At 46.5% G+C, this 17,382-nt stretch overlaps 1 protein-coding gene across 1 annotated transcript; it reads left to right on the top strand.

Annotated features, from left to right (window-relative positions):
• The first annotated feature begins 9,612 nt into the window (after window positions 1-9,612).
• Window positions 9,613-13,481, top strand: MED24 (mediator complex subunit 24). The gene has a single exon (XM_075696771.1). It carries the CDS (start codon window positions 9,882-9,884, stop codon window positions 12,903-12,905), a length of 3,024 nt encoding a protein of 1,007 aa, XP_075552886.1. The 5' UTR covers window positions 9,613-9,881; the 3' UTR covers window positions 12,906-13,481.
• Window positions 13,482-17,382: the final 3,901 nt, after the last annotated feature.

Raw genomic sequence — 17,382 nt, 5'->3', positions numbered from 1 at the left:
CAAGCCATGATGAGTGTGGCAAGGCGCTGACACGGTGAACTGGCTGACAGCCAGGCTTGTGTGTATTCGAAACTTGCCGTTCGGTGACTAAAAGACAAGTGCCACTTCGGCGTGATGAATGCCGGTACTTCGTATGTGGTCAACTGCGCAGCCATGACTGCTCTGGCTGGAGCGCGAGTGCTCCATATGCGGATCTGGAGCAAGTGCTCTGCGCCGGTGGATGACGCTTTCTATCAGAGCTTGCGGACCGCTCTGGATCTGCCATTAGAATTCAGCATTATTAGAGATGCATTTAAAGTCCAACAATTAAGTTAGCATTAAACCGAACACGGGGGAGTTAGCATAAGCGGGCTCACGGAACACGGATTCAGTTAGCATATAAACTGAGAATGACCCAGTGAAGACAACTCGGCCGTACATCCGAATCACGTCTCTGTGTCTGTTCACCGTTTCGGATATGCTACCACGGATGTCCCAAGGATATCGCACATGGACCTTTTCTTTTATTTTTTTTTTGGCAAATACGTACGTGAATGTTTATTCTTCAATTGAGGCTTTGTCATTGAGTTTCCTAGTAACAGCATTATGTTTGCTCGCATGTTGGAATTACAATACGAAGCTGTCCTGTCTGCAGCTCGTGTGTATATAGTCGTACATTAAGAATTCTCTGACGTAGTTTGCTTTGAAAACTTCATTTAGTTCAATAATTAAGCCACTTTGCGCTTGTCAGAAGGCCTAGAAGGAGGAGGAGTATATCATGCTGCAATTCAGCACACGTGTGCGCACGCGTAACGTGTGAACGTTCTTGGTGTGTGTGGGCGCTCGATAGCGCCCGTTGCATCTGTGGTATACATGTATGTGCTGCGACTGTAATACATGTTATAGCAGGCGCTGTGCAAAAGGCACTCGCATATTTCCGTAAAAACGTACGCAGCGCGTGCCCGTGATGTCGTCCTCGCGAACGTGCAAGGGATATGTCCGCGCGGGACACGGAAAGTGCGCGCAAACGATCATTTGAGGGACGTTCGCAGGACGTATTCGACACATCTGTATAGGATATCCATGTCCGGCCAGTTCCATGGACATGTTCCATGGACATATCGATAGGACGTCATTGTTGTCACTGGGGTGTGAATTAATGTATATATATATATATATATATATATATATATATATATAGAGAGAGAGAGAGAGAGAGAGAGATTATTTTTTGAGATAGGTAATTGGGGAGTCCAGTTCAAAACAAAAATTCACACCTTTTGAGGCCTATCTTGTCCCTCAGAAACAATAATCTTGCTCTACCTTGCTTGCATTTCCTTTTCTTTCGCGCTGCGCTCCGGGTATTTTCTGGTCACGAACAGCGTGCGCCTATTCGCGCCACATAACGTTCCTGACAGGAAAGTAACCAACGAAGAAAGGAATGACAATAGAAGACGCGCCACAGGCTTGCGTTTCGCTTTCTATATACTCAATTGAGCCGCTAGGATCCCTTACTCTCTGTTTGGGTACAAAGTAAGACCCGAAGGGTGTAAAAAATACCTTAATTAGAAGTAATTAGACGCGACGTACTCGTCGCAATCTGCAACTGTCGTTATATATATATATATATATATGCGCGATGAGATGCCGCGATACGCCCGATCGAGCGCCTTCCGAGGGACGACCTTGGCTCGATTGACGGCGGCGACAAGCCGTGCGCTGGACCGAAACCGTTCTCGGGCGAACCCGACGCACCTCGCCGCTGAGCTCTTGTTCTCCAATTTCGCGGGCTCTCGCCACGCTTTTTCGGCGAGGTTGGCTCTCACCCGCTCGTTGACACGGAAGCGTCCGTCGCGAATGACGCAGTGCGCCGCCGCGGTTGTGGCGCCGCTGCGGACCGGTTCCCGATGTTTGCGCATGCTCGTTGGCGAGCGTCACGACCACGCGCTCAACGGACCTGCGTTTCGATGTAGAACCGTTCAGCGCGTCGCAGCCATTGTGCCCGCTGAAAATTTCGTTTCGCGTTGTTTTTTTTTTTCTTATATCTTCAGAATCGTGAAAGTTGTACAGCTGCGTAACGGATTAATAATTTTCAATATACTTCGGTGACGTTGTGTTGCAAGTTCACGGAATGTGGACTCTATTCGAGTGGTTCCTGCATGGAACGCGATATATGAGAACATTAACTTTTTTTTCATGTCCAGCATACTTGGAGAGCACCTATATAAGGCCACTGAATAGAAAAAGTGAAGAAAAAATATGCCTGATGTTAAAACATTGTGAAAAACTTTGAAGTGATCACGGCACATGACGGCATACTGACCACCGTCAACCTTCCGACATCCTTTAACGACATTTAGCTACAGGTCTATCAGAAACGTTTCACGATGTAGGCCAGAGGGTGGCACATCAGGCATGTGCGCCCCCCCCCCATAAAGAAAAGATAATTCTGGCTACGCCACTGGTGTAGGTGACACGTTTTAAACATAATTACTGTCATCTGTTATCTTGTTTTCGATGCACTATCTTCGCATATATGTAGCGCCTGCAGGAGGATAGATTAGGAGCCGAATTCGAATGGCTCGACAGATCTGTGGGCAATTTGAACACTTAACTCCAATGTCATTGGTGCAGTTAAAAATTGCGCTACCTTGTTGAAGTACATCGGCAGCTACTCATTATTTAGCCGAAATATTCTACAGTCGAACCTCAATAACACGAAACTCGATTTTACGAAATTTTCGATTTAGCGAATTGCTATCGATTCCTCGACAGATATTCAGAAAACCTGATGCGTTGAAAACGTCGAAGCAACGAAATGAACTCAACGTGTCGCACGATTACTGTGGAAGTACAGGTAAAATATTGGGGAAAATTTGGGTATGCCGGGCGACAGACTATTTGTCGCTCCCATGGAGGATCAAAGGTGCACTCTCTGTTTACAAATGCAATAAATGCCTAGGAAGGCAAAAAAATAAAATTGGTTGTTCTTTTCCTCCTGAATAAATATAATGTCATAACGAAGATCTCGTTTTAACGAAGTAACTGTCTGGTTCCATCGACTTCGTTAAGTCGAGGCTCAATGTGCACACCATATACTTTGTACAGGTCTGCTCCACGCATAACGTCCTTTCTCTCGAATCATACTCCCGAAAGATGCCCGATCGGGCGTGCAGAACTCTCATACTTCGGCACAGTTAAAATGCTCGAGATCGCATCTGGCCGCAGGACTGACTACATCGCAAGCTATCGTGTTTTGGCCAGCGCACGAGCGACGGTCAGTCCGGAACTGTTCTTATCCTATGCAAGTGTTTCGAGAATTCCGTGCGTATACATATTACCTGCATGCTCCATGCCACTGCGCGGTATTATGTAAAACATAGCTGTATACAGCTCGTGGTACGCGCTGCAAATTACATGATCTGGCTGTATACACAAACTGGTCCAGACTGTCTGCCTCGTTCGTATGCCTGCGAGGGTCGGTAAACGTATACGCTTGTGCGCGCTTCCTGTTCACGACTCCATAACCTGCATGTCGACCGGCTACAGGTCTGACTGAACGTCCAGGAAATGCGCTTCCCTCCTCCCTGCACTCGCTATCACTGTGTCCCCGCGCTGTTTCTTTCTTGCTTACTTTCCTGACACGGGTGTGTGCGTCACGCTCTCCATGCAGTGGAAAAACGATGCCGGTGTTGTTGGCTGCTTGCTGAACAAAACGAAAAAAGCGCGCTTGCACTAGCCGTGGTTTGGATGTGTAGTGAATAACGCCTATTGGTTCAAGCACATTTACGCAACTGACGAACACGAATTAAATAAAAAAAGAAACGTAGCACTTGTCAATTCTGGGACGACAGCACACGTCAAAAATGTTCCGTGTATATATGCCGTATTAACAAGCCCACTTCTTTACGCTTTATAAATATGGGCGCAATTGGGATATAGTATTTAATGCTGATTTCACATTAGTAATAGAAGCAGCGAGTTCAAATTCTGGAAGACCAGCCCTCAGACGAAGTACCCAGAGAAGAACGACACACGCATGCATCGGTGACGACAGAAGCAGTCGCCCCACGGTATCCTCCAAATGGCATACACGTAGAAAAAAAAAAGAAGAAAAAAAAAACATACACGTACATTCCAACTTGCTGTAATGAACTTCACGATAGGCAAAAGGTCGGATATGCGCCGCATAAATGGTTATTATCGACGTGTGGACTCGCTCACATACCCTGGCATTGAATAAAACCATCAAAATTGAGCTACATTAAGCCGCGAACGACTTTCTTATGACGGTTGCTGTAAAGTCCCACCAGGTTACTGAGTAGCTGCACGTGAACAATTGTGGAATAGGTCTTCACACTGATGATATATTTAACTAGATCGTATTCTCTCTGCTTCAAACAGTCGCTGCAACGCTGGTGGGTGGAACATTCAGGCCAATAAATAGGAATTTCTTGTTTTCGGACAGAGAACGACATTCTGCTTTCGAGTTCGTTATAAACTGGCTTCGATGTATCCCTGTCAAGCGGGCTGATTGACAGCCGTATAACTTAAGAGATGTAATTCAGAGGAACATCAGTAAGGCACGTATGGCTTGGCTCGTATCATTCCCCCCCCCCCCCATTTTTTGTATTATATACACCCTTTAATTGGTTCGTATTCTGTCTAGAAGACGACGACCGAGCGGGACAGACGCGCTGTGTATTCATTGCAAGACAGAGGCCGAGCCGGCGTTTTTAGTGGGCAGCTCCTGTACAGAGTGCGCGGAAGATGATATCTATAATCATGATGATTACGCCCAGCGAAAAGGATGATGAACATGAGGAGCGCCTGCCACAAACACAAAAGTAGTTCAAAGACGAGCATCTGGCGCATGAGGTGGACAACCTCTGCACTGCGCCGCCGTTGATCGCACACCAAGAGCACCGCTGCTACTGGGGCTGTTTTCGAGCGCACCACGTAATGGCGGACCTAGCGTTGAAGGAATTTCTCGCAATATATCTCTGTTTACATACTCGTACATCCCCCTTGTCGCTTCGCCCCGAGCCCGCCGCTTCGAGCTCTCGTATGCTGCACATTCCGTGCGACTGTCGTTGCGGTATCGCTGCAACCGTCGCGTTAAACGGGCATTCTCCAAAAATGTGATGCGCACACAGCCTGCGCGCGCCAAGCGGCCAGAAGCGATGGCTTCACGGTCGGCCGCCGGTTGACCGAGTACCGGCGCCTAGCCACGCAGCCGCAGCGGGAGGAGGAGCGGGAGGGAGTCTGGGGCTCGCTCCCTCGATGCAGTGCGTCGCGGTGTTATCGAGAAAAAAAGCGGGCCCTGCCCCGGTTTGTTGACTTCTTCCGTCGGGCAGGCCACGGCGTGCGGTCACCCGGCCTGCGAGCGACGGGCCTGCCGTCGCCGCCGATGCGGGACTCCTGCCGTTGCTGGAGGCGGTGCACGCAAGACCGGGTCCACGTGCGTTGCGGCCCACCCTCCCCTTAAATCTGCTGCCGCTACCTTTTCTGTGAGCCGTGTGACCCCCTCTTAATGCGCCGACTCCGCCGTTAAATGAAGGACGCGCCCGCTAAGGAACTGCGCTGAATGCGTATACGTGCAGCCCACGTGACCTCCACGGCGCAACAAACTTGTGCCTCTTGCACGATACTCCCTTGCCCTCTTTTACCCCTTTCTTCGTCATTTACGTTTTCCTTTAATTTTTTTCTCTCCCTTTTTTCCTGAGAAACCCGTTTATCCAAAGCAGTAGTTGAGTGCACGGTTAGAACTGGGCTCGGGCAATTCGTATGAGGAGTGCTAGAACGTCTAATATGCAACAAATTCTCGCTCTGTTGGGAGAAAGAAATAACAAAGCAGAAATTAGATCTCGTAAGTGGAAAAATAATGGAATGACCGAAGCAGGCAGGGCGTGCGTACTGACAGATAACTGATAAACTGAACGGACGTGCTTGCGTGGCGCGGCATGGCTCTCGCTGTCATTTGCTGTCAATGTCACAAGGCTGTCAGCCTTTTGACATCTTCTTTCTTTCTTTTTGCCGTTGCTTGACTAACGAATTTGAGATATTTGGTATGCCGGCTCTGACGTAGCCTACCTTCCCGTGTTTCTACATCTGAAAAAAACGAAAAAATACCAGACACCCTATCGTAGTTCGTTTATCATAACTGCCCGATTCATGGACAACAACCACAAAAACAAGAATTACAAACATTTTCAGAGATGCCTTCGTAAAGGGAGTGTGAATGCATCGACCAGTACAGTGCGTTACGTACGTATATATACGTTGTATGTCTGTTTACTTTTTGGCCGGCAGCCTTTACAATTATTTCTTAGGTAGCCCGCATTTCTGATTATACAGAATGTTTCAGCGAACACTTTCAAAAAATTTTTGACGGTTGCCTGCGGCAGATGTCACAATTCTAGTTCATGAGCCGGTCTAATCGAAGCGGCGGACACTGCTTGCACAAAAAATTGGGATCCAAAATCGACGAATTAATAAAAACTAATTAAGTTTTAGCTAATTACATTATGGCCCACATTGCAATTTACAAATTCTAGCCGTGGAGTTCACAAGGCGGATCCACTTGGAACGAATTTTCACGATGACACCAGTTTCGAGATATAAATTCCCGAACTTTGCGGAGAAATGCATTGGTGTTCCAGTTACTTGTGTACTTCAGTGCATGAAACGACGCTTTGTTAACAAATTAACTGGAAGGCCAATGCATTTATCCGCAAAGTTCGGGAATTTATATCTCGAAACTGGTGTCATCTTGAATATTCGTTCCAAGTGGATCCGCCTTGTGAACTCTACGGCTAGAATTTGTAAATTGCAATATGGGCCATAATGTAATTAGTTAAAACTTAATTAGTTTTTATTAATTCGTCGATTTTGGATCTCAATTTTTTGGGGCAAGTATTGTCCGCCGCTTCGATTAGACCGGCTCATGAACTAGAATTGTGACATCTGCCACAGGCAACATTCAAAGTTTTTTGAAAGTGTTCGCTGAAACACCCTGTATATCCACAGCAGCTAGGTTGTGAATGTCTATTTCTGATTCTCCGATCCAACTATTTGAAAGACATGTCAACAAACGATGTTCTTTAATTCACGAGACAGCAAAAAATAATAAAAATAAAAATAAACGGGGAAATAAGTGAATGAAACCGGTTAAAACAACATTGAAACAAGTACCCTTGATTATCTCATATCGCAATTAGTTACAATGACTGTTGACCTATGTGCTCGCGTTAACGCATGGGTCGACGAAGAGGACCAACGTGACGCGTGGACCAGGGGCATCTGCATGGTCCTCGCCACATCAGACCTCTCAAAAATAGACATTCACCACCTGCTGTGGATATATATCAGAATAGAGGGCTACCCGAGAAAGAATTCTGAGAGCTGCCGGCCAAGAAGTAAACAGACATACAATACATACGCGTTGGCTAATGAAAAGCAAGCTACCAAAACTCCTACTACAACTACTGTATGTATGCATGAGTATAGGGTTCCACGCTTTCATTGAAATATGCCAGCACATGTCGCAGGGAAAGCTATTCATGCAGTTTTCTGAGACAAGAGCCAAACACAAGCAAATAGAAACCAACCCGTCGAGGAGATTTTATTTACAGCAACCGAGGTTCGTCATAAAATTTCGAGAATGTCTCGGCCAACGCTACACATATGAGGCGCGTTGTGTACGGGCAAATGCGGTAACGTCTAACGCCGACGTGTCCTTCGCGTCCACTTCTTGCGTGTTTCGCCTCTCTGGCGCGCGAATAAAAGCGAGCGTGTGTCTGCGCGTGTTTCCAAACAACTGCCCGACGCTCGCGCGTTTAAAACGTGCCTTGCGCGACGGTCAGAGAAACGTTCGTGTTTCGTCTGCGGTTCGCGATGATGACGATGACTTTTGAGACGCCGTATAGCCCAGCATTAAGCGCGCTCCCGACGCTTGCAGAGTGGCGACACACTGTGAAGCAAGCATGGCACTAGCACGACGGCGTGTATCACGTCTTTCTTCCTTTCTTTCTTTCTTTCTTTCTTTCTTTCTTTCTTTCTGCGCGCTGTGAAACTGGTCGGGACTCTGCGCCCCACTTTCTGGCAACTCGAGACGACCACGAGGAGATGCGGACCGACGCGGATCCCATGTAGCGCTGCGACTGCGAGCGTTTGTAAACAACGGCCGTGCACTGCATGTCACCGCCAAAGAACATTGCGCTGCGACATAGCGCGCGTATACATTTCTATGAACGTCAATTCGCGTGCATGGGACGATCCCACGGACATCCAAGAATGATCCACAGACTCCTTACATATGTCCTAGGGACGTTCGAATGTCCCGCTTCGGATCTGTGCTGGACATCTGCAGGACGTTTGGTGGTTCAATGGGTATAGTGGCAAGACAGCGATTCCGGTTAGTTTATTGATGTTCATGAAGTTTCTCGAGGCGCACATACACGCGATGACAGCCGCAGTGGTTAGAACACGATGTCCTGTTTTATTTATTTATTTATTTATTTATTTATTTATTTATTTATTTATTTATTTATTTATTTATTTATTACCCTCAGGGCCAAAGGCATTATAGAGGGGAGTGTGTTACAGCAAATGAGAAAAAGAAACAAATATAAGCTGTTAGAACGTTTAAGTACAAACAGTATACAGTTTTAGCTAGGGTTTACAATGTCATGATAAATTGGCAGCAAACTAAGATAGTAAAGCGGTAAATGCTAAAGCACTTAGGTTAAAACCATGCAGTAAACAACAACAAAAAATGCTTCGATTACACAATGTTAGCTAGAGCTGCTCGAGATCTTTGGTTATTGTAAATGGATACGACTTCACCAGGAAGGTGGTTCCATTCCGTGGATGACCGCAGAAAAAATTACTGCTAATTCCGGCAATGAACGATATTTTTTTTTTTTGTGAAAATAATCTTTATCTGTTAGAGTAATCCAGCACAAGGAGTATATTTGCGCTGCATATCACGAACACTGATCTCTAGTTACGGGTAATACTACTAGCATCGGGGAAAAAAGAAAGCAAGAAAGGAAAAGAAAAGAAAACGCCACGCTATATGTGAAACGTTATCATTTATGCTGACCAGCACCTATACATAATTTCCTTTAGAAAAGTTTGAAAGAACCGCCATTGTGCGTGCGAAGCATTATTCCCATTTTCCTGTCTATATCGCATATCACTGGTGCCAGCTGGGTCGTCTGGTGATCAGGAGATGAGGCGCTTGCTGTAGCTGCCCACGTAAAGTGAATCGCAATTGTACCGTCTCTTCTTCCTTTTTTTTTTTTTTTTTTTTTTGCACCGCTACATGTCTTGGTGCCTTTTCTTTTGGGTGAACTGTATTACATTTAACGTTTGCAGTTCTGCGATACGGACTGCATAGGTGACGTAGAAGGGCAGGTAAACGGGCAGGTACAACGGCAACCACAAGTTCAAAAATACCGCCACACTTATTGGCCAGTAGCAAAACAGAACTTTTGCAAAAAGCCATTAGTAATAACTTTACGAAAAATCATTTGGTTTATGAGGCATGATAATTAAGTGAGGTACTTTATACTAATGTGCTCAAATTATGTAACAGTTGCAGCTTGGCTTGCACTCACCCTGGCTTAAGGATACGTTAGCGGCCATGTTACCGGCAAACAAAATGGCGCGTAGAGCTTGAGTTTTCTGCTCATCTTCTTACATCACCAGTTGACATGAGGCGCTCCGGATAGCGTTGCCCTTATTCTATGATTCTTCCGAGTTCAGTTGCTTAGTCCCAACAATGTGACGCGTGAAGTGTCAGATGGTGTGGTCCAAGCGAATGTCACAGCCGGAGACCGACGCGTCATAGCAGCGCGGCGCGAGTGCGGGTTTGCGATCTGCTGGTGTGCTTCACTATGGACACGAGCAAGACGAGTAGCATAAAATCGCTGCTTCTTCAGGCGTGGCGAGAGAGGTGGACTGATGTGAGGTGGGGCATCAACATCAAGAATGTTCTTCCGCGCGGCGTCAGTGGCGACGTGTACGATCTCGCCGACTGCATTTTGCAAGAAGCGTTGGTGGGTCCCGGGCCCAACAATCTTTTTCTGTCCTACCTCACGCACTGCTTGAGCGCCCAAGTAGTGTCTTACGGAGCGGTGCTGTCGAGCATCGGCCGATTCCAGTCGTTCTTTAAGCCTCCCTGCATTTTGAGCCTGCTGCAGCTCCTATATAGCATACAAGCCAAGATAACCTGCCACGGCAATGAAGAGGAATGCATCGCACTATGTAAGGCCATAGTGGGCGTCACCCACTGGTTGTATCTGTGCATGTGCCACTCAATAGGCAAGATCGTCGAGCTCAAGCAGAGCACAGAGCACGGGCTCATTTTGGAAAAGGCCTGCGAGTCGCTTTCCTTCTTTAGTGAGTCGACGTTCCTCAAGGCTCTCCTGTACATCGGCAAGCACGAAGAGCCCACCGTCTACTCGCAGCTCGCGCAAAAGCAGCAAGAACTGGAAACCAAGCTGAGCCAATCACAGAGCTTCAGCATACCCAAGGACACGCTGGAAGGAGCTTTGAATTTGGTTCGCCTCGTGGACGACATGCCCAAGATATCGCTGTCTTCTTGCGTGAGTGGCCGCGTGCCGAAGCAGCCTCTCGTGTGCAGCCTCAATGCCAACGTAGCGATAGAGGCGGTGCTGAACCCTGCCAGCGATATTCAAGGCACTGTCGACCATCTTCTGCTCATGAAGAAGCTTCTGAACCTCTCTTCTGCAGAGCTTTATTGTGAGATAATTAGAGCTGGCTTCATGGGGCTGGCAAACGGCAGCAACGAGGACCTAAAGTGGGCCGCTTTCACATTTCTCAAGGTCCCGCAGCTGCTGTTGAAAATACACAGCACTCGAAAGGATGACCGGCAGTGGGAAGAGGAGCTGGAAGCTGGACTGATGCAGCTACTCAACTACTCTCCATTGCTTGATCTTACTGACTCAAAGTGTCACTGTGATTGCCTTCAATACCTTTTGAACGAGCTCCAAAAAGCTGAGCTATTGACTGAAACACAGGCAAAGGCACTCATGCATCGAAGACAGACGAACACACAGAAGCAGAACTTACAGCGACCTGATCAGCAGACTCCGCAAGCAGGAGCTACACTGATTCTTCGTGCTGAACCCACAGTTACTAGCATCCTGAAGACACTCGACTCGGACTATTCAAAGAATCAAGAGGGTCTGCTGGGCATACTGTGTCACATCATATCAGGAAAGAGCTTTGAGCTTATCCTCTCTGCTGCTGCAGCTACCGGCAAACTGAGCAGCTTTGTGAAGAAGCTGATAAAGTTCAATGAATATAACAAACAGAGTAGCGGAGAAGCAACTAAGAATGCACAAACAAGAGCACTGTTATTCGACATTACATTCTTGATGCTGTGTCACATTGCCCAACATTATGGTATCCATTCTATGACCTTCAGTGAAGAGACAAGGGACTCTTTCTTTGCTGCTTGGGTGCCAGAATGCCTGGCTGAAGGTGGAAGGTACAACTGTCCAGATAAGATGCTAGCAGGATGTGATACCACTAAGGTTGATTTGCTCTTGGAACAGTTCATGAGCAACAGCCCAGATTTCAAGAGCAATCAAGCTAAGTGGCATGAAGTGTGTGTAAATGTACCTATGGCAATCAAGGAGATATTGATAGCATGGGAACATGGTGCTATCTCGACTGACACTGTCAAGATGATCCTAGACAATGTCAAAAGCCGCATGTGCTGCCTTCCTGTGTGCATATCTGCTTGGCTGTGCAGCTACATCACTGTCTTGCACCACGAAGAACGGTTAAAGCCAATGAACATGCTTCAACAGTTTATGACTCCACTTGCTAGTGATACCATTGTGAGCACGGAACCAGGTGGCGAGCGCTCAGGTGCACAGGAACAATCCCTCCAACAAAACCCCTCGTACAAGGAGCGCTCAACACTGATGGCAAACATAATCAAAAAGATGATGTATGATTTGCACCCACCCCAGCATATTCAAGTGATATCACATAGCCTGACAGCCAAGACTCCCTTGTGGGAAGTTATGGATCAGGTATTCAGCATGGCTCATTCGAGGGGCTGGATTGATTGGCGTGCAATTCACAGCTTGGACACGCTTATGTGTGTTGGTGGTCCCCAGTGGTTCACTGACACTTTAGTGAGACAGGCTTTGAAGCATGATCATCTTGAAGACCTTCATCGTGCCATTGACCTTTCTTTTGGCCTCTTTCACGTAGACATTGAGCAATGTGCACTTGCTCTTTTGACTCAAGTGCTCCCGAACTACCTCCTGTGGGAAACACGACAAGACTTTCTCACTGAGCCCAGAGGCTCTGCTTTGGCAAGGCTTGTGGTTCTCAGCACATTCGCTGCGCTGCAGGCCAGGACAAACTCGCCTACCTTGGGCATGCAGAGGGGCGGTCGCAAACGGCCTTACTGGGACATGGAACTTGAAGAAGCCATGGACGAATCTAAGCGAATGCGGCCCAGTAAAATAAGGCGGGGCCTCAATGACTCTGAGCTTCTGGATGACACACCGTTTGCATTGCAGTGCCACTCTGAAGAAAACTACCGCTCCCTGGATCCTTTGAGCAAGGCAGTGGCTGACACGATGAGACTGTTGATGGCTATAGCCTCAGACTCTGTTATCAGCCAGCGGTCAGTGTTCCCACTTCTTTTGTTTGAGCAGGTTGTGCTGTGTGCAGGTGAAGAGGCACACCGTGTGCTCCAGTTTGCCCCATTGGGCCTCGTACCACAGCTGGTGCGAAGCATGCCTCTTTTGATGTCCCACCAGCTGATTCTAGCCCTGAGCAGTTTGCAGACATCCAGAGCACGCAAGGTGACTGCCAGGGCCACCTGCCAGTTGCAGATTGCTCGGTCACTGAGCAGCACTCACCTTACTTGATGGAAAGGTAGATCTCCGTTGCAGTACTCGTCTTCAAGTATGGGGGGGGACCAAGGCCCTGTTTACACATTAGGAACTGGCTTTTGCAGTCCTCTTCCCTCATTACAGATATCATAATGCAAGGATGAGCTGCTCTGGCAAATGTAAAGCTGTAACCATGCAGTGTTTGACGTGGTTGAAGGAACATGGGGGCACCTTGGTTTTTATTGTGTTCTAAAGCTTGTTCTCATCTGCATATTAGCTTTGCTAAAAAGTTAGCACAAGTTTTTTATGCAAAGTTACCATTCCTCTTTTCAGTTCATTATCTGAATAGGTTGGAAATGGTATTGATGCAGGCTGGCATGGTGCTTTATAATTAAGCAGCAACAGCTTGGGAGCGGATAATTGTAAATTTGATATTTTCTCATGTAGGCTACTTTGGTATGTGTAATGTTAAGGTGTGAGCGAAGTGATGTCCTTGTATCTTTCCACTGAAAGAGTCGAAAGCTTTTGTTCTTGCTGTAATCATGTCACATGTTTACACAATAATGAAATCAGATTCGTCAGTCCTGAATAAAACCATGTAATGTAACTACACGTGAACGGCCATATGAAACTGCCTTTTTTGTTTATATAGCATTCTTGTATTGTTACTGTAGATTTAAGCAACAGTAATGCTACAACATAGACACGAACCAACAAACGAATGATTTGGCAGAAGCTTGTTTACTTGTTTATTATACAAGTCATTACTATGATAAACTACATCAAAAGAAAGAAGAAAGGAACTGAAGTGGCTGAATGAACACTTTATATTGGTCAAACTACTTTCAGTTAAATTTCTGAATAGGCTTGCAGAATTGTAGGTGATGTGCTCCCTAAGAAGAGCACTTGACTGTAAAAGCAAGCCCTGTACAAAAAGGCAAAGTGGGTACCATCAGTTGGCCATGGCCCAGAGGTGTATATACAGTGCTCAGTGATTGAAACCTGATGCTCATAGCGCATGACTGCCGGCGCATTTTGTGCTCACCATGCTGATACATAGACACCGAGCTGACGCTTTGGATGCATTGTGGTATACGATGAAAACGAGAGCCTTTGTGACACGCTGTGGTTGCATTTGATGTCATAACAATCATCCAGCATTCACTGGTGGACCAGCACCCACTAGTGGAACAAAACAGTGGTAGCAGCCATGCACTGTGAGTACATTGTTTTGATCACTGAGCACTGTACATTCATTGTAATAGTAAGCCAGTGGACTATATGAACATTTTACATATAGACAGAATGATGCACTTGAGAGCAGGTACAGTCTCCCACTCACATTTGTTCTTATTGTGATCTGTACGAGAGTCAGCATGACAAGTGCACACAAGGCTGGAATGTGCCGAGGCAAGCACTGTTAGTGGTGCAGTGTTGATGGTGCGCTAAAGCATTCTAATAGTATACAAGGTGGTATCAAAAAGTTTTGAGACTGGCCTTGTTCTGAAGAAAGTAATTTGTTTATGCGCATTCAAACACTCTCACCTTCATAATATTCCCCTTCCGGAGCAATACAGTACTTCTGGTGTTGCCATTTTCCAAATATTTATTGGAGGTATTTTTTCCTATATGAGTTGAGCACCTTTTGTAAGCTATGCTTGATTTCAGGAATCATGTCAGAGCAGTGATCTTTGAGCTAGGTTTTTAATTTTGGTAAGAGAGCAAAATATGTGGGACCAAAACTTGACGATTGAACTGTCTTTCACGCTGACGATCATCACTGGGGTTGAAACTTAGGTGTACACGTACAACCTTGAGAGGAAGCAACAGTTGTTGAAGCGGAAAAGCCCAACATCTCCACGACCAAAGAAAGGCTGGGCATGTGCGCAGCTTGACAAAATGCATGCTCATTGGCTTTTTTGGCATTGGCGGTATTGTGCATCATAAATTTGTCCTGAATAGCCAGACTATGAGCAGCAAGTTTTATTGACATATCTTAGGGCTTCTGAGTGACGACGTTCGGCAAAAACAGCCTGATCTGGCGCAGATGAGCTGGGTGCTGCATGAAGACAATGTACCCTGTCGCAGGTCACACACACGCTTCTCGCGGGAATCATAGTTTTGCTTCCATATTCACCCTATTCGTCAGATTTGGCGCCTGCTTATTTCGCTCTGTTCTCAAAATCAGAAAATTTCGGCAGAACCCATCTTACGATATATGTTGACTTTAAAGCAATTAGCATCGAAGCAATTTAGCGACATTCTGTAGTACCACCGAAACACGTCATGTATGATACATGTATGCAGCCTGGCTCCTCTCTTGGTCTTCGCTTTACGCATTGTGCCATCTGGCAGCCCCGTTGCAAAGTTCTTATGTGGTGCATGTGTGAATATTCAGAGAAGATTGTCTGAATATATATGACGAGGATCTAGTACCACCCAACACTAGAGAAATTTCAAGGTTTTTATTGATAAGCAACGACACAGACCCAGTGGCATGTACCCAGTGGCCCCAAGTTGGCATCAGAGAGGTTCATTGATGTGAGGCACATACCCGTTGAAGAAAATTACTGAAGTTTGGCACATGGCCTGTTGCACATACCCAGTGATGCAAATTAACGTCAAAGAGGTTTTTTTCAAGTTCATATGACTCGTACCTAATTGCACATTGTTGCCAGTTGCCACAGTGACGTTAAAGGGACCCTGAAACAATTTTGACAATACTGTACAAATGTCCTGAGTCGTATGAGTACATCCTGCTGATCATTGATTGATGCATCTAAGTGCTCCGCATAAAGCGTGTAATTTATTATAAGGCTTTAAAAATGTACATCGGTGCCGATCGCAGCACACTGCTCGGCGGAATTTTTAGCCGCCCCTACCCATATGACGCCATGTGGGCGAGCTATCCGATTGCCTGCCCAGGGTGCGTCATCGATAATTTTTCCACCTTCATGGTGCACAAATGATCTTCGTAACAGTGAGAATGTTGGTTAATTTGTTTCTATAAAAAGAAAGTAACAAAAAGAGAGTGCACAAGAACAATATCTCACTACACTTAAGCACTTCCGGCACACAGCAAGCGTCGTCTGCTTGTGTTACAACATGCTCCATTTTGACGAGAGCTCCGCGGTCAAAGTCGGTCTCAGTCTTTTCGCGAGTGCTATGATTTGACTTTGTTGCGTTGTGGATTGCAAACGTAGCGACTGGCAATATGTCAAGCTGCGACATCGTGTGCCGCTGCAAGGCAGCAGATGAGCGGACTGGCAGCAGTGCATCGGACTGCCGCTATGCGATCGGCGCCAGGATTTGCGCATTTGAGGCCGTCACTTTACACCGGAAGATTACTAATGCAATAGCGTTTTGCGAGTCTGGCATTAGGGTAAACGCAAGAGCAATGGGACAGGGCCTGGCCGCTTGACCGTGTCGTCTCATGGGATGAGCAGAAGTGCAAATGTGAATGGTCTGCACGGTGCAGCCACCTGGTAGCACAGTGCTCAACCACACACAGTAGCAGCAACAAAATGTATTCTTTGCTGCTGGTGTACATTTTTTGCAGGAGTGTAATTGTTAACTCATTGTTTCTGTAAATGTTTAAAATGTTTTACACTTGGTTAGAGCAATATTAGCTCTTTGTTTGGCTGGTTAAGCTCTGCGCCAATGGGTGGCTGGACCGTGGAGATTGATCAGGCAGCTCATGTACGTCTACGCTAAAGTTCCTTCATCAGCTTGAGTTTATGCCTCTAGCCATCCCTCGAAGCGCCCAGCTCGCCTGTGGTTACCGGAACGCCAGACACGTTCGGTGCTGCGACAGAATGCTCGCAACGCATGCTGCTTCGATAGCTCTCGCTCAGGGTCGACTGCCAAGCAGCTGGCAGAGTGTTTGGAGAGGCTTCACGCACTCGTTCCTAGAGAACTGGAAGTCGACGACACGACGTGCCATCCTGACGCAGAACCAGTGAAGGCAGAGCTTAGCCCCGATCACTCGGCGAACGAGTTGAGGAGAAAATGCATGACTATGGAGGAGGGTAACTTGTAATCGTCAATAGCTCTCTTAATATGAGATGTTTCACACAAATTTTGGTGTGAGTGATTAACATTAGCTGTACTCTATGTGTCTACTTTGTCCGAACAGTTTCAGGGGCCCTTTAAAAGGCAACTCTGGCGATTTTTCAATGTTCACTGACCTTAGTAAAAATTTGAATATACATTCTCTTTTGTGCTCTGATTATCTGTGCCGAACAATATGGCTGCAAGTCATTTAGTTTTCCTGAGAATGAATTTTAAAGATTGGTTGCGTTCTTGACTGATGACTTTCTACTGGTCACCCTGTGTTTGTGACGTCAGAGACTACATCGCCACTGTCGCTAAAACAGCAGCTGAAATCGCTACTGTCTGGTTCCGAAAATCTGTACAAGCTCCCTGTGTCATCAGGAAACATCATCGCATCGCTTCTATGGCATTATCTCCACGTTTACTGCGTGTTTAGCACGCATTCTTTGTGTTTACATTA

This window comes from Dermacentor variabilis, chromosome 6 (genome assembly GCF_050947875.1).
Source record: "Dermacentor variabilis isolate Ectoservices chromosome 6, ASM5094787v1, whole genome shotgun sequence".
Taxonomy (NCBI): domain Eukaryota; kingdom Metazoa; phylum Arthropoda; class Arachnida; order Ixodida; family Ixodidae; genus Dermacentor; species Dermacentor variabilis.
The sequence above is the reverse complement of the archived record's forward strand: the minus strand, read 5'-3'. Positions and strand labels throughout refer to the sequence as shown.